At 43.5% G+C, this 21307-nt stretch overlaps 1 protein-coding gene across 2 annotated transcripts in view; it reads left to right on the forward strand.

Annotated features, from left to right (window-relative positions):
* Positions 1-21307, forward strand: part of CLDN10 (claudin 10) — an 85197-nt gene that overhangs the window by 43498 nt on the left and 20392 nt on the right. The window contains exon 1 of one of the 2 annotated variants that reach the window (XM_024568726.4): positions 16125-16421. The exons of the other annotated variant lie outside the window; for it this stretch is intronic. Within the exon in view, the coding sequence (XP_024424494.2) occupies positions 16202-16421 (220 nt within the window). The 5' untranslated portion in view covers positions 16125-16201. Of the gene's footprint in view, positions 1-16124; positions 16422-21307 lie in introns of those variants that run through there. 2 annotated transcript variants of the gene reach the window in all.

A 21307-nucleotide genomic window follows, 5' to 3' on the forward strand; every position in this document is an offset into this window, starting at 1 on the left:
AGCTAGCATTTTTCTATTTTGTGGAGCCAAACCAAATTAAGATAGGCATTTTAGAATTCAGCATTAAATGGCGTTTAAAAAAAAAACAGTTTTTTTACAGTCTTCTAATTTTAGGGTGTATTTGCCTTCTACCATGGTGTAAAGAATGACTAGGGAAGTAATACAGGTTAGACCTTCTGTGTGCATGGTTAATAGTTAATCCATTGTTTATTTTGTTTTGCCATAGGTGAAATTGTTCATATGTCAGATACTCAGGATGTATGGCTCTTCTCACGTATAAGACGCAGGATGACTGGTGAATGGGGGGAATGCCATGAATTCCGATCTCAGCTATTTCTTTAGGTTAAGTCTCTCCGTGATTTCCATACGTTTTCTTTAGCGTCTGATGTGCCAAAGATTTGCTGAAGGGCTGGTGGGCTTCCTAAATGCAAGGTATGGAAATGGAAGGAAAGTGCAGAGAAATCACTTTTTCAATGATAGCGATGTAATACAGGTATCCCTTACTGAACAGAATAACCTGTTTAAACGAATTCTGTACCCCAGATGTACAGATTAAAGTACAACCTCACCCTACAAATGGCACTTCCCAATTTGCAGGTCCATGCATTTATTGGCTTATTCTTGCTTCTGTGACTGGCTTGCATTCCAAATTCCAGCTTCTCTCTCATACCTAGTCTCCTGGTGATTGGCTGGGGGGGGGGGGTGGTAACAATAAACACTGATCCAGGGGAAACAACACCATTTTGTTTGGCTTCCAACCCCTCAAAACAAAACCAACTACAAATCGCTGAGACTTTATTTGCTGATTGGTTAATCACATCCTCCAGTGGCAACACAAAAACAGCAGTAAGTGACAGCAAGAGCTAAATTCGCAGTCCCTCCTGATGCCCTGGTCTAAAATGACACGGCCAAAATCTGCATACATTATTGATAGGGACCTGACGTGACAACAACAACTAAGCGTTATTTTCAGTTTCCATTTAATGACCAATCTACAATCCATTGCCAAATTCTTCCTAAGAATTTCAGAGAAGTGCTCGCGCCTACCCTGTTTCTAGGGTCATAGAGTTCTGTGATTTGATTTTCATCATGCTGATATCTGCTCGTACCTGACTAAAGCTTCCCTTCATCGTGCACCCCATCCAACTGGAAGATCAGGGTATATGTTCACCTTGAAATTCTCACGCTGCCCCTTGTCCAGCTTCCTCCTTTCCTGCACTGTAAGGTTTTATCTCATCTTCTCTGGCGCACAGTCTGGACCACATTTTCTTTCCTGGATTCTGGGGGCCCATGACTCCTCCTCTTCCTCTGCCCCTCCCATAGCCCACAACCTCATTCTTCTGTACCCTGTATGGTGACACTCTTAACCCCCTCAGATTCCATTTCTGCAGACTCCAGCAAGAAGGCAGTTTTTAAATAGTCAACTTGGTAGATGATGCCAAACTTTGTTACTACATTTGTGCAACTTCGTATTGCTCTCTGACAATAGAGACCAGGTCAATCAGCCACCAAACACGTTTGAGGACAGCTACGTGACAGTGGAGGGTATGCAGGAGTCAAAGACACAAGTTCGTCTCACAATACAGGAGAAAGACTGGGGAGGCTGGGCATAGGATTGAATTTTCAATCTGTTTTTGCAGACTTGGTATCTGTATTGAGACATTTGGAAAGAGAACTTTTTTTTCAATATATTTTCTCTGAAATGACCATTCTCCATTTGATACATGACTTTAAAAATTTGCCATATTCAAGGGTGTAAAACTCAGATTCTGAAATCAATTTGTTTAGAAAATGAACTTGATTTTATAATAAAAGTAAAAGAAATGATCCAGTTAGAAATGTACAGCTAGAAGAAAATTGTTGTTGGATTATTTAAGAGCATTAATACTATGAAAAGGTAAATGAGTAATAAAAGCTAATTACAAAATGACTTATTGAAGCTATATTTATTGCATTTCCAGAATATTTTCATGAGAACACTAGCACATTCCGTGTGTGTGTGTGTGTGTGTGTGTGTGTGTTTGGTTTGTTTTGTTTTTGAGAAAAGCTGTGGAACTAAGAAGAGACTCCTTATTTCGAGCTCAAATGATTATAATTCTTTTGGTTCTCATCCAGCTTTCAAAGGATAATGCTGATCCTGTAACAAACGTTTACCTCTAAGAACTTCTTTTTACCACTGAAATCCAGCAGGATATATATTAAATTACCAAACACTACTTTTTAGTTGTTAGTCTGAATTAGATGAAAACCAAATGGCATATAGGTATCCTTTGAAAATAACCAGAAAAAAATAAAATAAAAATTAGATGCTGGTTAATGGCTGTGATTGAGAAAGGATATTAATTCTTAAAGTTGGCTCCCTTTGTTACCTGTAAAAATATGAACAAACCTCTAACTTAAGAGCTTGAGTAATGGAGTAAAAGCCTCATGTTTGTTGGAATATTGATTCTTTTCACTGACACTGACAATAGCAAAAGTTTCCTATCCACGACAATTTTTTGTTTAGAACTGAAAGAGCGATGCAGTATTTTTAACATTTCAAGGTCTGTGCGTATGGGCTTTTTTGGGCATGTTCTCTTTAATAAAACTTGTTCACAGCAGCGGGTATAGGAAGTTCCTTGCAGTTGACAAGTGTGTGATTCAGAACAGAGTGGGGAACAGCCACGTGGCCCTGTGGCCCGAGGCCCACTGAGAAATCAGCAGCTGTGCACGCTAAATCTGGCTCCATCATTAACCTGCTGGGGGACCTTCTACAAATTGCTTAATTCCAGCCATGAAAATAAACACAGGCACCCGTGCCCTAGAATAGATCTGAGGGAATCAGGCTGGACGCCATGGAACTGAAATTCTCTCTGCCTTTTCTTTCGAACAAATGTTGGGGACAGGGAGGGATTTGGAATGACCCAGCCGAGCTGGCTATTCTTTGCTCCCAGTTGAAAGAGGAAAAGTATAACAAGTGAAGGAAGCCAGGAGGGAGTGGACAGCGGAGGTAAGGAGGAATGGGATTGAGGACTGAAGGGTGAATCTCTGGAGGGGTAAGAGATTTCTCGGTGATTCTAGCTCTCCTACGGGCCTCCCTAGGGGTACAAAGACTCCATCTCACTCTTAACACTTAGCCCTGTGGGTCTACCTGCCCTTCATCGTTGCTCCCCTTTCCTGTCTTCTCATTCCTTCTGGTTTTCCCTCTGTCAGCAGTTTGAAAGAGGAGGAAACAGGATTCTCCTACTGCATTTCTTCCTCCTGTATTGTTAGCACTGGGCAGAATTCTACAGACCCTCCTCAGCATTCCCTGTTTAGATGGGAAAAATGGGTCCAAGTAATTTTAAGTTAACAAAGTAGTGTCAGTGCTGGAACTAGATGCCAGGAAACAGGGTACAAGCAACTGTGACCCTCCTCTGTGATCAAATTTACTGCATCGCTATTCCTGGTAGGTCATAGGTACGGGCATGCCTCAGAAATGGCGCAGGGTTGGTTCCCGACCACGGCAATAAAGCAAATCATATCGTCTTTACTGGTGGAGGGTCTTGCCTCCAACTGGTCCAAAACGCAAGACTTGTGAAGCTCAGCAATTTGAAGGGCAATAAAATGAGGTTTGCTAGTAGCCAACTTTGTTTACAAACTAAGCAAAATAAACAAGTGAAAAAACATATTGCATTTTCCTCAATTCATAGTGTGTGATTGCAAACCATCTGCAGAAAAATTCTCTAGTGATAAATATTTATGTCTGCATATACAGTGGGTTTTCAAAGACAAAAAGGAGCGATTATCTGAGGATTAATTTGATCATTTGAAGTATAAAATAAGGTCCTATATTTGTTTCAAAATTATAACGTGAAAGGATATGACTTTTCTTCATTTAAAAAGATTGTTTCCTTGCAAGAGTAAATACAAATTAAACATTTACAGATGGATTTTTGAGAGTTTATGGTTAACATTACATTCAATATTTTGCCATTTAACCTTTTTGATTAGTAAAATTAAATCCAACAACTATTTATCAAATGTCCATAATATATTCAGTTTTGTAACATCCCTGCTTTAATTTATTTCATCCTCTTACATCTGGAAATTAACATTAAATAATGAAATTTCATTGTTCAGTTTCTCCTCTCCAGTATATAAACTCCAGACACTAACAGAAAATCATTCAGATTGCTTAACAAAATTTTATTGGCTACTTCATACACCATGTCAAAAAGTTACAGTATAATCTCCCTATGATGTTTTGATTGGAAAACAAAACATTGCTTAACTCCATAGGATTACATGTGTGGGTGAATTGTATGGTGGGGAAGTCGTTGACTTAGGGCATATTTACTTGTCAGAATGATTTATGTCCTGAACCCTATCGGTGTGGCAGTTACAATAATCACAGGCTGAACCTGACATCAACATTTTTTTTTAGATCTTTTTATTAATTCTTCCCGCAAACCCTAAATCAAACACAGAAACAGCAATTGCTTTGAACCACAGAAAGAGGTGTGCCTGCTATCTCTCTACGTTATTATCGGCAGACAGTTGTTATTTCCTCCCTCTTCATATTACTATTCCAAAGTCATCTACGCAGATGATGCTGCATTAACCTAAAACAGAAAGCCTCCTAAAAATATACGTGCATATTTCAGTGGCACAAATATAGCATTGAGGGGACCCTGCATGAAATATGATTGTTTCAACTTTTAAATGTTCAAACCTTGCCTTAAAAAAGCCAGATTTTTCTACAGCACTCAACTCCAATAATTTTTCAAATTCACACACTTTTGAAGAATAACATGCACACAATGTTATTCCAATGGATACAATACTCCAATAAATAAGCTATAACTTAATATACATTATGAAGTCACTTGTGGATTCCAGTTCCCTCCTCTGTAAAACGATGAATTAAATATTTTTAAAGTGCTTCCTACCCGCAGTATTCTAGAACTAAAGGACATGTGCCATATCATTGTTAGCAGCACCTCACTAAGATGTACATTTCAGTATAAAGTCAATACAAATAAGCGTAGATGGAAAAGTTGCACATGAACTGTTTCCTTATAGAATTTAACCACATCTTGGCTGGTCTGGCTCAGTGGGTTGAGCGCTGGCCTGTGAACCAAAAGGTTACAGGTTCAACTCCCAGTCAGGGCACATGCCTGGATTATGGGCCAAGCCCCCAGTTGGAGGCCTACAAGAGCTAACAGATTGATGTTTCTCTCCCTGTCTTTCTCCCTCCCTTCCCCTCTCTCTAAAAGTAAATAAATAAAATCTTAAAAAAAAAAAAGAATTTAAGCACCTGACGACACTGTGGGGAAGAGAGTAACGAGGAAAGAATTTGGGGGCTTGGCTGCGTATGGCATGGGCCCCTGCACCCCCACTCTGCTGTCCTTGCTGTGTGCCACGGTGCGAGATCTTAGCCACACAGAGAAAAGGACACCTTTCCTGAGCTGACACAAGAGCACCTAACAGGCCAGCAGGAGGCCCTAAATGTAATTATGTGTCTCATCTTAAAAGATAAACATTTTAAAGAGAAAAGCCCTTCAGGATCCCACTTTCCTTCCAGCCCCCACACCCTGCCTCTCCTGTCTTTAAAGCATGGTTTATTCTTCCTGTCTCCGTGCCCCCCTCCCCTTCTCTATGGGACCAGCTCCCACTTGGTGTTTGGCCCCAAGCTCTCCACAAAACAGCTCCCATCAAGGAGCTCTAGATCCTTGAACCTCCGTGGTCAACTTTCTTTGGTCTTTATTCAGCTTGTCTCTTCAGCAGCCTGTGACGCCATTAATCCCTCCACGCCTCCCTCCTTACACTAAGTCTCTTCACATGGCTTCCAGAATTCTCTCCCTGGTTTTTCTTTGACCTACGTGGCTGGACCTTCTCGGCCTCTTTTGTCACTTCCTCCTTGTCTTCTAGACAGTCTCTTTCCTATCTACACTGAGCCCAAGATGATCTGGCTAGTTTCATGGTTTAAGCGACATCAACTCACAGGTGACTCCAAAGTGTACATCCTAAGCCTGAAATCTGCCCCGAACTTGTAGATACAGCTGCCTCCTTGGTTTCTTCTCCTGGATATCTACTGGTCACCCCAAACTCCACAGGTCTAAAACCAAACTTAATAGTCACGCCTAGACCTTTCCTCATCTTGGAAAACCAACAACTCCAGTTTTCCAGTGCCCAAGGCCAAAACCTCCTTTCTTCCTTGACTTCCCTCTTTAACTCCTACATCACAACCAGGCATCAGCAAATCTTGTCAGCTCTATCCTCACAATAGATCCAAAATGCAAGATGTGACCTTTGCTTTCCACCCCACTTCCACCAGCCTGGCCAAAAAACACCATCATTACTCGGTTGCATTATTGTACTAGCCTCTCAACAGGGTCCTTCCATGCGCACTGACCCCCTTCAAGCTATTCTCAGAGTGCTCCTAAACCCTTAAACCCTCTGTCAGATGTTGCTTCTCTTCCCCCAAACCACCAATGTCTTCCCACTGCACCCAGAGTGAAAGCCAATGTCATTATTGTGATATAACCAAGCCCTCCATGAGCTACCCACACTCACACATACCAGCCCCCCACGTACTCATTCACAAACACCCGTGATTTTTCTTGTGGATGGGCACACACTCAGATGGGCACACAAATACACACAGACACATGGACGGATACGCACACCAACACATATAGATGCACAGGCAGAAACACATGAACACATGAATGGACATACACAGATACACACTCAGGTACATACACAGACACATAAATACATGAACACACACAAAGACACACAGGCACACACACAGATACCTCAGACACAGACATTCATGGAAACACACCAGACACATACAGACAAGGACCCCATGACCACTCTGCCCTCACCTCCCACTGCTCACCCCCTCATTCCCTCTGCTACCATCAGAGGGAATGGTATTCCCTCTGCTATTCCCTCTTCTCCACTGTGGTGCAGACAAGTCGGAAACACTCCTTTCTTTGGTTCTGCTCCACCAGAAACTGTCCACATGGCGAACTCACTCACTTGTTCAGGTCTTTACCCAGCGGAAAGGTTCCTCTGGGTATCTGACTAAAATGCATTCCTCCCTCCCCCACACACTTCCTATAACATCCCCCTCCTCATGGGCTTAAATTTTTCTCCTTAGTGTGTGCCAGCTGATACACTAAATATTTTTCTTACCTTATTCTTGTCTCCTCCAGGAGAATGCAAGCAGTGTTAGGGGAGAGATTTTGTCTGCTTTGTGTACCAGATCTACAATGTAGAAGCAGTCCTGCAGTATAATAGGCACCTGATAAATGCATTCTGAGTCGTTTCAATGAATGAATAATGCTGCTCTCGAAATGGGAGGAAAAAGTGGGTGCACTAAACGGGCGTTTTGAGCATCTCATGGCAATCAATCCCGTCCTCTTACCTTGGCTTCCCCAATCTCTTTGAATCCCCAGATATCAAAACAGCTGCCTGGCTGTAGTTTTTTCAGGCCTCCATTCCCATAATAATCAGTCATTCTTCCCAGGTCTCAGGCAGTGATGGTCAGCATCCTCCGATCCCCTCTGTTTTCTCAATCATTTCTTTGAAGGCCCCCTAGCAAAGATCCATGACAGCTCGTTGCCTTTGGGGCTGTGGTAGAAGAAAAGGAGGCAAAAATCAGTAGGCAGGAAAACTTGCATTTCTGGCACTCTTAGCAATTAATACATAATATTTGGTGATGAGGTGATTCTGGTCACAAGTTTCTTTTCCAACACTCAAACAACTTAGCTTTAAAGGAAAAAAGCAAAGAAGAAATTAGTCATGCTGATATGACCTTACTGCTTTACTCAGTCATTGTATTCTGCCTTTCCTCATCCCCGCCCTCCCCTCCGAGAACGGCAGCACTAATTATTGCTTGTTAGGTGCATTAAATCTCCAATGCTCAGATATGTATAGATAGAGACAGATATCTCAGCAGATATCTATCTATCTGTCTATCAGGATGGCTAAAGCAACCCAGTGAAGCAGAAGTCGGTCAGCAGTCCTGCCTCCGCCCTCACTCCGCACATACACACAAGCTCATATTAAAAATCCCCTTCGTCATCCCCCACCTTTATCACCTGCACTCCCGACCAATGATTTATCAACTGGAGAAAACATCCTCCATGGCGTGTCACTCTTGTTTCCCTTTTTACTTTTATCCCATAGCCTCTATTCTTTGCCCTCTCTGTGTGTGTTTTGCAATCAGGTAGGAGGGGGTTGGTGGACAGCAACCAGCTGTAACAGACCCCAACGTGTTCAGGTCATGACCCGTCTTCTAACTTTGGGTACAGTAGTGCCTGGAACCTTCGAGGATTTGTATTTTTTATCTTTAAAAACATGTTTTTAAGTGTCTTCGACACACGGATGACTAGGATATCATTTACATATAATCACGAACTTTGGAGACAGACAAGCGTGGACTTTAGAGTAGTAAGACAGCACCTATTTAGTCGGATGAAACACATGACGTGAGGATGTGCGGAAAGAGGAACGGCCGTGCGCTGCGATGGGCGTGCCGTGACGTGCAGCCCTTCCGGGAACAACCAGGCAGACCGAGAGCACCTTGCACTCTCACATCCGAATGGGACACTTTTTCTTTGTTTCACTGTAGCATGCATTTTGTCAGCTAGTATGGGTCAAATTCCACCAGAAACAGAAAATAAATGCAAGAAAGACAGCTCTAGCACAGTGAACAACACACACTGCAGAACACCCCTGGTTCAGGGTAACGAGGTAGAAGGGTGGGTGCTCGTCATTTTCTAACTGGCTGAGAGTATATGGCGAGGTCTGTCCAGAAAATATCCAGCCACACACTATGAAAACTAGAGGCATTAATGAAGAAGGTACAAGATGCAAGAAAGTAGGCACCTTGGGACCTCACACAGTTCTCCCAGGGTCGCTTCCACTGTTCAACACACCTTGCAAAATCCTTTGTTGGAATAACCATCAGCTGCCCTGTCGTACATTCCTGAATCTCATCGATGGTCTGAAATCTCTTCCCTTTCAAAGGTGATTTTAGTTTCGGGAAAAGCCAGAAGTCGCAGGGAGCCAAATCTGGGCTGTAGTGGGACTGAGTCACATGGGTGATTTGATGTTTCTCCAAAAAACTCTGTAGGAGACATGATGCATGACCGGGCATGTTGTCATGATGAAGCTGCCAATCATCATTTGCCCAGAGCTGTGGCCTTCTGAATCATCCGAACAGTTTCTGCAGAGGAATGTGCAAGCGTAATGCAAAATTTGATGTAGATTCATTGCTCTACTCACTCAGCCATTTTGAATGTGATGACCACACAGTACACCTGCTCACTCACTCTACCATCTCCACCGACTAGTACAGTGAAGTCATCATTGTTCACGCATGTGCATTGCAGTCCACTCTCCTTGTCTGCCAGGTTACATAGATGTCCTGCCAATGATTCTCATTGTATTAACAATGGCTGGACTTTTTCTGGACAGACCTCATAGTACAGGACTCAACGTATGGAAAAGACAGAGCTAACTCTAATGAACTATGTGTAATGTGTGTGTGTATGTCTGTATATCTCTATACATACATACTATATACACACACACATTTTAAGATGAATGTTCTAGACACAAACTGTGGCATAATAAATCAGCCTTGCCCAGTACACTGTTAAACAGCATAGTAATGAACTTCAATCCACCTATTAGGAGATCTAGTCAAACAATGAAATTAAATAAGGAAATTAGGTATTGTGTTCAAATCCGATTATAAAAGCCACTCTTCTGAATTTTAAAGATGAATACAAATTTTCTAGAATTGTTTTAACTTGTTTTTTGTATGTGTTTGTTCATATACTCAGTGGATATTAACTGAATACACAAGTACAGAATTGCCTTGGTGGGAAGCAATTTACTACAAAGCAGTGGAGACTATGGAACTAAACTGGCTGAGCTGAAACCCCACCCCCACCACCTTCCAGAGCAGGTTCTTTTCTCTCTCTGTGGTCTGGTTGTACAGGTGAGGGTCTGTGCAATGGGAATGAATATACTACCTACCTTGTAAGATTATTATTAAATGAGGTAAGTACTTAGAATGGCGACGGGTATCTAAAAGTTACCCATATACATTTTTATTAGATAAAAATAGAAGAAAGTCTACATTTGGGTGAAACCAATGCAGAATTATTTGCTTATAGATATGCTTTTGTAAGAACTTGCATTTTTGACCCCTAAAGAGTTCATCTGAAACTTCCAATAATTTTTCCCATGAAGTGAGCCAAATGGTAAACACGGGACTCCTGAGTGCTTATAAATAAATAAGCCTCTCACTAGCTCTATTCTGAGGACCACAGAGTGGGGAGTGCCTCTTCATCTATAACAGGCGCTAGAGAGGGCCCTTCGCCCACAGCAATATAGAAAGGGGAGGCCTGGGAAAGCAATCCTCTGCTTTTCCTCTGGGCCCACCCAGCTCCCTCCCTCCACTGCTTAGCTGGTCCCTGCACCCCCCCCCATTTCTCTTTTTTTTAAAATCCCTTTCTTTCTCCTTGCTTTTCTGTTACCCTTATTCTGTCTTGTACTTGTCCACTCCCTTTTACTTAACTGTCATCTAGCTATATTTTTCACTTTTGCCACGCTCCCCTTTGCACACCCTCCTTCATGCACGCACACACGCACGCACACACACATACGCACCTCCTTTCCCCTGGACTAATCTCTGCCTCCTACTTCCTTGTTTCTCACCGTCTGCTCTCAGCACCTACCCCTTCATTTTTGGCACTCTATAAACACTTTCTCCTCTTTCACTTTAAGATTTGCAATAGAATCCATTCTTTTTTGCTTATTGCATGTCAGTCCAACTCTGATGAATACCACTTTTATGGAAAATGTGATTTTATTGCTTTAAAGAGAGCAGGGAAATGAAAGAGCATGGGTGAACTGAATAATACCCACTTTTAAAATTGAGTATATACCATGTTCCAGGTCCTTATTTACATTGTTTCTCATCCCCTACAATATTGTCGAAAGACGCTGTTATTTATTCCTGTTTTATAGCTGAAGAACATATGTTGAGCAACCAGGTGACCTGGCTAAGGCCATAGAGAGCTAGAATTTTAACTGTCTTATCAGTTCCCTCATCCTCCTTCTGCCCTGCCCATCACCCTAAGGGAATTGAACTGCTGTGCTGTATAATGTTTCTGATCAAAATAAGAATTAATAATAACACCACCAATAGAAATTTACAAAACATTATCCTCATGTACTTCCCTCCCCCATCATGCACCCCCTTTGACTATAGCTAAGTAAGTAATGTCAGGAAGTGGGTAGAAAAGGAAGCAGCCAGAACACCAAAAGAAAACTGCCTCTCTTCTCTCCCTGTTGATTTTGGCCCATGATTGGTCCAGCTCATTAGAAATCATAGACTCAGAGACTTGTAGAGTTCAAAGTGTTCTTGAAGAACATCCAAAATAACTCCTTCATTTTACAAATGAGGAAGCTGCAACTCAGATAAATAAAACAACTTGCCTGAAACATACATTTACATGCTGCCCAAGCTGGGTGAGCAGGTTGAATTAATATTCATAAGATGCTTTTTGTTCAGGAAAACATAACAACCTGCCTGCAAGCCCTGGAAGGTTCCAGCATCCCAGAGTGAGAGTGATTCCAGGCTGGAAGGGCATTCACCAAGACAGCTCTGAGCTGCTGGGGCCCAAACCTTACCTGCTCAGGGGCTCAGGAGGAATCAGGAGGTTCTCAGATGCTTCAGAACTGAGAATGAGTGTGTTGTAAATGAATGCGTAAAAAAAAATCCACAAGTTGTATGGCACTGTTTGTTTTCTTATAGTTTGCAAAAAATACAGACATATGTGTATATATGTGTGTGTGTGTGTGTGTATACATACAGACATATATGATCCATGATGCAATAAGTATGAGTGTTCATTCTCAGACCTACTCCTATCACTCTGTGGCTTTCATGCTAAGTAGCTTACGAATATCGTAGGATTAGTGTAGAGTATTTAGATAAATTGAGAGTGTTAAGGAAAACGGAAGGGAAAAGAACACAGATATGCTTTTTATGATCTTAGTATCGGCATGAAAGCCTTCTTTAACACGGTGTGACAACATTTGGCTCCTGGGAGGTTGTTTTTTTTAGTTAATGCTGCATTCATTAGGACTCAGTGTCTTCCTGCCTGATTAGACAGACGCGCACGCCACCTCGCTGGAATCTAGGGAGGAACTGATGTATCCTGAAACCGAGTTTGATGCTTAGACAATCGTTGAGCTGTTGGAAGGCACACCTGTGTTGTTTGGCAGGTGAGTTGAATCTCAAGTAAAGAATTTATGCAAATCTCCGGTTCAGTTGGCTAAACTGGTTTCCCTCTGATTGAACAACCGGGTAGGGGGATTCCTCTATTTTTCTTTAATAAACATAATAATGCCAAAGAAATAACTTCCAGTGCTAATCTCAGTGGCTTGGGTCTCAAGGAAAGGCTCAGCATTTACTTCAGGACCTGAAATATATTCATGTCAAAATTATCAATTTATAGGTAAATTGGTAGTTTTCACATATGAAGAAAATCTATAGCTATTTCTGTAAAGAGCAAATTATTGTTAATTCAGGTGTTACTTTGACTAAGTTGGACAAGTAACTGCATTCAGTTTTATATTTAAATTAAGAATAGTCTGCTATGAAGAGTTAAATAGAAATTTCAGTGAACTGACCCCTAAAGAAAATAAGGAAGCATTTATTGGCTGAAAGGTACTCTGTAAATCAGTTTGCAGATTAACTGCAAAGGCTATTTGGGACTCTGTACTCTTAAAGTGAAATGGGCCATTTATCCATTACTTTTAAAAATATCTTTATTTGGTCCGTTTCATTTTCCAGACATTCTTATGTTAAATTATGTGGTAGTCTGTACTAACTTTAGGTTTCTTCCGACTAAACTGGTTTTGAAGAGCTTAAGATAGAAGACATTCTAAAATAACTGGTTGATTCATTACATAATGTTCTTTAAGTATTAAAGAAAGTTAATAATTTTCATCCTTTGGTCAGGCACTTGTTGAGTCTAAAATAATAACTCTTTATAGTGAATATGCAGTACACGCCAGGGAAGAAAAAGCGTTTAGGGTTGTCCAGCCTCATGGAAGGAACAAAGGGTAAGAGTAGAAAATTAATCAAGTCCATAGGCATGACGACCTGGTCTGTTTGAGCTGGCAAAGGAACTGATAGTACTGCCAACCACGTCTTAATTTATGGGTTGCTTGGGATATTTTTAACTCCTTTTAAGTCGAAACTGTGCATTACAATCTCTACAGCAAAAGAATATCTTGTTTTTCAAAGTTTTCAACTAAGAGATCAATATTCTTTCTCTCTATAATATACACAATCTGCTTTACGAAATTAACAGGTTATACACATAAACATGTATCTTGAGCAATCAGGTCAGGGCCATGGTTTCCAACCCATCTGTAAATTAGAAGCTTTGGGAAGGTCACTACTAGAGCCACCCCCAGAGATTCTGGCTGAAAGGGTTTGATCCGGTGATGGTGACAGAGCAGAGAGTGGGGAGGTGGGGGTGGAGGTGTTGTTCTTTCTTGGAGATCCTAGTCAGAATTCAGAATCTGTTTCCTCTGGAAGCTATGTTGCAATGGTGATCTGGGTTTATGGATTTTTAAAAAATATAATAGAGCTACATTATCTGTTCACTAACTTTGGGGAACTGATCTGAAACACCAAACCGTTCTTCATATTCGTTCTTTTAACAAGTAGTGTGCCTTTGGTTCTAAACGATGGAATTTATAGCCAACCTGTCAATAAATTAGGAACTGATGTGTCTTCAAGATCAAAACACTCAGTGTTCTATCTTTTTTTTTCCTGTAAATTTGTTGGTTTTTTAAAAGATTTTATTTATGTATTTTTAGAGCAACAGGAAGGGAGGGAGAACGAGAGGGAGAGAAACAGCAATGTGTGGTTGCCTCTTGCACTCCCCCTACTGGGGACCTGGCCTGCAACCCGGGCATGTGCCCTGACTGGGAATCGAACTGGTGACCTTTTGGTTCGCAGGCCTGCACTCAATCCACTGAGCTACACCAGCCAGGTTTGGCTGTATTTTATCTTTTAAAAAAACAAAAGAATCAACAATTTCAGGGAGTGCCTGAAGGAAAATACAAGCAAACATAAAGACTGTCAAACAAGGCCAGGAAATAAAGAACAAAACCGTAATTTATGAAGTTTCTAATTTTGGAAACTCCACAGGGAATGTTGTGGTTCATGACATTTTGTGCTTTCAGAATAAGAAAATGTATCAGAAAAACAGGTAGATCGTTCAGAAAGAAATATGGCATAGAGATAATTGTGGAAAAGAAACCAGGTGATAAAATCACTTTAAAAAGGCAAACCACACAAATGAATAAAGGACACTTATGTGACTTTAGTGACATATGCAAAGTGACTGTTTTGCACAGCAGGGACGATAAGGATGAGGTTAGGTAGGTGCTTCGCAAACTGTAAGTTTGACCCACTGGTGAACCCAACAAGGGACCAGAAGCAGTACAGTAGAATAACCATGTTTCTCTCCCACCTGGCAAACGCCTTCGCCCTTATTCCCACTTACACAAGGCAAGCAAGCACACACACACACCTCTCTCAAGGGCTGCTGCCCAGCCAAAGAGTAGGACTTACCCTGTGTTGTCTCAGTGCAAGGTTACAGCATTTGGATGGAAGTTAAGGAGAGATTGGTTTGGGTTCAATATAAGGAAAAAACTTTCTAAAAGGCTGTCAACACCAAACCAAACTGCAACACACCTTTGCCATGTGCTGAACCCATGGCCCTGAAGGTTAGAGTGTGAACAGGACATTATCCCTATAAATGGAAAAGGTGATTGTGTTTAGTATGAGCCTGTCTGAACCGTCTTCCACGGTCCTTCCAAATGTAAATTTTCATGCTTCTGTAGTCCAACCTCCTCTCTCCTCCGAACACATGTAATCACCTCAAATTTCATTTGTATCCATTTGGTTAAGGAAAAAAAGCGACAGAGGGGAATTAAGAAAGTCATCACAAAGAACCAAAGTGTTCCTGCCCAAAGATTGTGAAACAGAGGGTTAGCAACTAGCTTTACTGTGGCAGACTGATTTACAGGTTGTAGACCTTCGGTTACTTTTGGCAAGAAGAGAATCCTGTAAAGCTCATACCGAGAACCTCCAGAACTTTAAACAGATAAAATAACAACCTCATAGTAAAGCCAGTGTCTCTCTTCTCTCGTTTGTGCCCAGATGTGTGACCTCAGGAGCGGAAAGTCGCCCCTGATCTTCATGTATACCTTGAGACAGTGATGGAATGACTTAAAATCTTCAATTAAGCATGTAAGGTGGAGGTGGAAAAAACAAGACAGAGAGCAGTTTCCATTGTGACAGACCCATCAATTCATTGAATAGACGCAGACCTGGGAGCTGGAAGGGCCCCCTAGGGACAACGTCTGAAACGCATACCCTGTGTGCAGAGCATTAGCCTCAACGGGCCAGCATCATGGCTGGAACCTTCAGGCTCCAGATGGCAATGAAGTCTCCGATGGAGCCTGTGGTCTCCATATGGAACAATCTTGAATTTAGATCTGTGCCAAGCCCCTCTTTACAGTGTCTTTCCGTGTACCACTGGGCCAAAAAGAATGGAAGAATTCTAAAGCAAGGCCTATTTCTTGACATGAAAACCTTTCGAGCTCAACAAGCCCAAGGCTGCGTGACCAGGCCGTGTGCTTTCAGGGCACACAAAGGGCTTTTCCGGCTCTGCTTTTACGAGGTACTCTCTGGAAGCCAAGCTATTTGCCATGGGTAGGTCTTGGGCAGGGGAGTGGGCAGGCTGGACGCAGCAGGTTGTCCACATCCGGCTGCCAGTCCATCCAAGAGCGGAGCGGTTCTCTGCGGCCTCTGAGCCCCGGAGATGTGGGGGCAGGGCGCGGAGAGGGAGCGCAGACCTGCGTTTGTCCCGACCTCCCGCAACAAGACCCCCGGATGGAGAAAACCTAGGGGGCGACCCTAAAAGCGCCAGCAAAGCCCTCTGCGCCTCCGCAGGCGCGTCTGCAGCGGGGTGCGCTCTCCCCCGCGCAAGGTCTCAGACGGGGTGGGGCGGGGCCGGGTGGCGGGGGACGGAGGCGGAGCCCCGGGTCCTGGTGCGCGGGTCCGGCACCAAGTGGGAGCGTGAGCGCCAGCGCCAGCGCGGCTGCTGCAGCGGGCGGCATGGCGAACACCGCCTTGGAGATCATCGCTTTTGTGGTCTCTATCTCGGGCTGGTTACTGGTGTCTTCCACCGTGCCCACCGACTACTGGAAGGTGTCCACCAACGACGGCACGGTCATCACCACCGCCACCTTTTGGGCCAACCTGTGGAAGACGTGTGTTACCGACTCCACCGGCGTCTCCAACTGCAAGGACTTCCCCTCCATGCTGGCGCTGGACGGTCTGCATCCCCTCGGCCCCCGCCCCCGGCCCTCGCTCTATCAGGCCAGCCGGCTGGGGCGCCCTCTGGGCTTCATGACCCCCCAGCCACCCTCCGCAGGGGCCGGTCCCGCTTTTCCCCTAGATCCGAGGGAGCTGGCGAGAGGCCCAGTTCCGTCCCCTGCCATCCCGGGACGTCTGTCCTGCGTGGGCGCCTGTTGGAACCCTGGATCCTGGGGTGGGGTGGGGGTGGGGGGGCACACAGGCAGGCCCGGGTGGGGTGGGAGACTTTCGGGTGTCGCGGGTGGAGGCAAGCAGCTTTGCTGTTCTGGGAGTCGAGGACACGGTTGTGCGTCCCCCGTGTCTTGAGGTTGGGTAGGACACGGAGTCACGCAGAGGGGGCTTGTCTTGTCCATCTACTTCCCAGAAGAGCTGGATTCTGATTAAAATGGTATCACTGACTTGTCACAGCGAAATGGGCTTGCCGAACTCCCCTTAAACTTCTTGTCAATTCTTTTAAAAGTGGGCCACAGAAAAGGAACCATATTACAGGGGGTGTTTCCCCCCGCCCCCCACCCCACCCACCTAAAATTCTACAGACGTGTCAGCCTGGGCTTCCTCCAAATTTTAGGAAAATTAATAGCCCTTGCGTGTGCCGCAGCGGGTAGAGGTTCTTGTGCGTGAGACTGAGAAGTTCTCTGTACGCGCCTCTCGGGGTCGCCCTTGCGGTGTGGTTTTGTAAACTATTTTTCTACGCTGCTTTTTGTTAATTAGGCTTTGTTTGGCGTTGTGTTATAACAGCAGGTAGATGGATGTTCACAGAGGAAACAGACTGAGTTTTGAGAGAACAGTAGATGTCCGCGTGGTCCCGATGACTCCTCAAGTTCTGGGCTCTTCTTCCCTGATTTTGCAGCACTGGACTTGGGTAGATCGAGGCAGAAGGTTCAGGAGAGTCGTTTACATTATTTCCAGATTTGAGGTGTTTTCTTTTTCTTTTATTACCTGAAGTTTTTATTTGCATAGCTGAGCAAATAAAAGACAAGATTTAATTCCCCTAACATGGTGCATGCCACGAAAAGCAAACTGTTGCTCAACGTGGTGTTTGATGGGACCTGCGTATGAGGGACATACGTGACTAGGTTGAGATGGGTGACCCCTGGGTCAAGTCCTGGGTGTCAGGCAAGTAGCTGAGACACCGTGGTGGAGTCCCTGGGATGACTGTTGAATTTCCTGGGCTCTGCAGCGCCCACATCCAGGCAGATGCTTTGAACAGGCAGGCTCTTCTTTCTGTACACCTGAGGTTTACATTCAGGACTATGGGATCCACAGTGTCTGTGCTAAGCCCATTCCTCTGTTGTAACTGTGTTGTTACCTGAGATAGTGTGCACATAGGTATACTTCCAGCAAGAGAAGAGAGACAAGGACATGCTCCCTGGGTATTATACGGGCAGAATGGTGAGGTTTGTGCCTTCCACGTCTGAGGTGAGAGAGGACATGGTATCAAGACTTACAGGCAGGAGGGAGGAGGGCATCACCCTGAGTTACTAAGCTCTAGAGGGAGTTGAGAACGGAGTGAATAGAGGAGGAGTAACATTAATATACAACCCAGCCTGCAAAATAACCTTCCAAGTGTGCTCGCGTGCCTAGAAGATGACTTTTAAAAACACCAATGACATCAGCCTACCTACTTTTCTGCAGCGTTCTAGAATTAATAGCATGTCTTTCCTGGTGCGTACGTGTAGAAGTGATGCCGCAGAGAACTCATTAGTGCGGGCAAACTGGTTTCCTGGGCTGTTTACCCGTTGCTGGATATTGGGCCCTTTCCAGCTTTTCATTCTTGTTAGAGCTTTACTGAAAATCTCGTTATTTGCCTCTTTGTGTAAATATATAGTATGGTGATAGGATGGATACTGAGAAATTGTATTGTCTGGGAAGTAGAATGTTCATTTGGGTGTTCGGTTCATACAGCCAATTACATTCTACCAACAGTGCCTGCGAATACCTATTTCTCCACATTCTCACCACTAGTATGGTGGGTGACATATTATCACTTTTATTGGCATTTTCCTGGTTACCACTGATTTCGACCATCTTATCATGTATTGATCTTTTTTTCTCTCTCTTTTGTGTTGCTTGTCCGTATCTTATGCCCACGGTTCTGTTGTTTCCTCTTGGTTTAAAAGACTTTTTTTTTTAATTTGGATGTCAATCTTTGATTTATTATATACGTTGCAATTGTAGCCCATTGTTTGTCTTTTCAGTTTATGAGGACTTTTCTCATATAAAACTTTGCAGTGTGTACTAGAATCAGAGTGACTGAACTCTTCCTGTTTGCTCTGCCTCTGGTGGCTTAGGAAGGCATTACCTACCCCAAAGCGACTGATTTACTTTTCTGTATCTCCCAGGATAACGGCACGGGGATTCAGAGACACGTCTACATTTTCATGTAGAGAGGAGTTGATCCCCTCGTCTACAAGTGGAACTTCTCAAATCGGGTCCCTCTGCTTGTCCACTCCCTGCCATGTGTCCCCAGGGCAGTCACATCTGTTGGATGCTGCTCCCAACGCAGGTCCTGCTGACAGCATGCTGCCCGTGGCCTTCCTGACCTTGCCTGGGAAGTGATGGGAGAAGCTGCATTACCACAGGCTATGGTGGCCCCCACCTGAACAGTCAAACCCTTCCTTAAACCAGGCATGAGGGCTAGACTGAGAAGAAAAGCCAAGAAGGGAGAGAGAAAGCTCGTGGGTCTCTCTCCAATAGGAAAGCAAAAGCTGCTTGGAAGCAGATGATGGGTCCATTATTCTGAATTTCCTGTGGAAGGTCAAAGCTGTGATTCCTCATCATCAAAGGGGTACCATGGTCACCCCAGTTTTCCCTATGAGGAAAGTGAGGCTGAGAAAAGCTAAGTGCGTAGAGTTAATGTTATGCCATATTAGGACTCAACTATAATTTCTGTTTACAAGCAATCTTAGTATTACCGAAGGGAAGCTTCCCTGAGTTTCTTCCCTCTCACTAGACAACTTTGTCCATTTGATTCATCCTGTGGAGTAAAAGCTGTTGTCCCTGTTTTACAGATGAGAAAACAGAGGCTCGGAGAGATTAGCTAATGTGATCAAGGGCACACAGTGGGTGAATAGAAGAACCAGAGCTGAAATTCGAAGTTCGTGCCTCCCCCCCAATACTGATCTTCTCTCAATGTATTTGCAAAAAGTACACAGAGCTACCAGCATAAGAAAAGCACATTCTTTTCTCTCATTTCAATACTAGCACAGGTGCTACTAGGAAATTGTCTCCACCAAGTGGCTATTTTCATTTTTACTAGTTTGAAACGGAAAATAAGGGACCCGTCATTTGGAAAACAACTTCTAAGGGACACCTGGAAGGGTTCCTCCGACAGAATTCATTGAAGTCAGTGTATTTTACTAATTGACAATTTCACAGTTGAATGAGCTAGTGATTTGTTTATTGCTAACCCATGCTCCTTTCAAAACACCACTTGAACTTCACCTGAGACTAATTTTTACCCAGGTTGTTTTTTTAGCAGGTGCCATCTATTTTTGTTAGTGGGAATGTTTGCCATGTCTTCCAGGAAAATGGTAACTATAAATTATACTTCAGAGAACTTCTAAGTAAATATGTTCATGCCTCAGCACTTTAATGTGTTAATTAGCTATTAACGGTGTCAGTAAATTAGACCTGTCAAAAATAATGGCCTCCTTGACTAGTTTTTACCACCACTTCACTTGATGGTTTTGCTTGTAAGTTTTGCCCCAAGGACTGGTCACAAGCAAGGTTGTAGAAGTCTGCCTTGCAAAAGACAAACTCAGAGGTTTTTGGAAGTCACCTAAGGCCTGAGTCTGTGGGTGTCTTAAGGACTGGGAAACCCCAGTTTACAAACCTCAGTCTCTGCAACAGCTGGATTACATTAGAGCTGGCAGGGGAGCTTATCCATAGGAACCCCAATCCCTGGTCCTTGCACCCTGTTTCAGAAAATCTATCCAATGGCTCTACTGGTGAAGAAACTTCTTCTGTGCCTGCGACCAATTTGCCATTTATTTATGGCTATTTAGTAGCCATTGGTGCTGTTTTCATGCCAGAGAGAGGTCCCTGGCCCTCAACTCAGGGTTCTGAGTGGTACTGACCACAGCAGAACCTTGCTCTCTACTCTCAGACTCGGGCCAAGAGGCTGTAGTTACCAGGGCCGAGATGGGAGAACTGAGTGAGAAACTCAGAAAAAAGGTTGAGAGGAATGGTTAAATAAAGTTTAAAGACCGTGGTTATTTTCCCAGTCACATTAAAGATTGAATTAATCAACCTGGGATTCTAACCACCGTTTACCATCGGGGAAAATGCATTTTGAGGTCTATATGGTTGGACTATAGGACTTCATCTTTCACCAGGCTCCTGAGTTTTCTGTTCATAAAGCCTATAAGGTGACTAAAGTCAATGCAAAGTAAGGTGCATGATAAGGTTTTATAGGCTAGTTTTCTTACACAGGCAGTAAAGAGGCTACTTCACACACGTGCACACTGTTTTGTCTGTTCAGTGATTGCAGTCAGAGTCAGCTAAAACACCTCAAAGCAGACATTAAAATAAAGCTCAAAACATAATGAACCCACACACTGTCCCAGCAGCTCGGGTGCTACATGAGGTAGTCATGGTTCTAGTGGAGCCTCTTCTATTTCACGAAGAACCAACAAGCTTCCTTTCTCTGTTTGTGCTTCCACCTGCTCCCTGAGTTCGGGCAGAAGGACTTGAGGGTTGAAGTTTAAAGATGAGCTGGGCCCATATCAGGCTGCAGACAGCCAGAGGGCCCTGTAGCATGGTTATTGCTACCAAAATAAGCCTCCTTTTCCCTTTTTTGCTAAAAATAAGTTTCTGTTGCTCTTTTTGACTGTCCCACCATCA

The sequence above is a fragment of the Desmodus rotundus genome, chromosome 13 (assembly GCF_022682495.2).
Source record: "Desmodus rotundus isolate HL8 chromosome 13, HLdesRot8A.1, whole genome shotgun sequence".
In the NCBI taxonomy this organism is placed as follows: domain Eukaryota; kingdom Metazoa; phylum Chordata; class Mammalia; order Chiroptera; family Phyllostomidae; genus Desmodus; species Desmodus rotundus.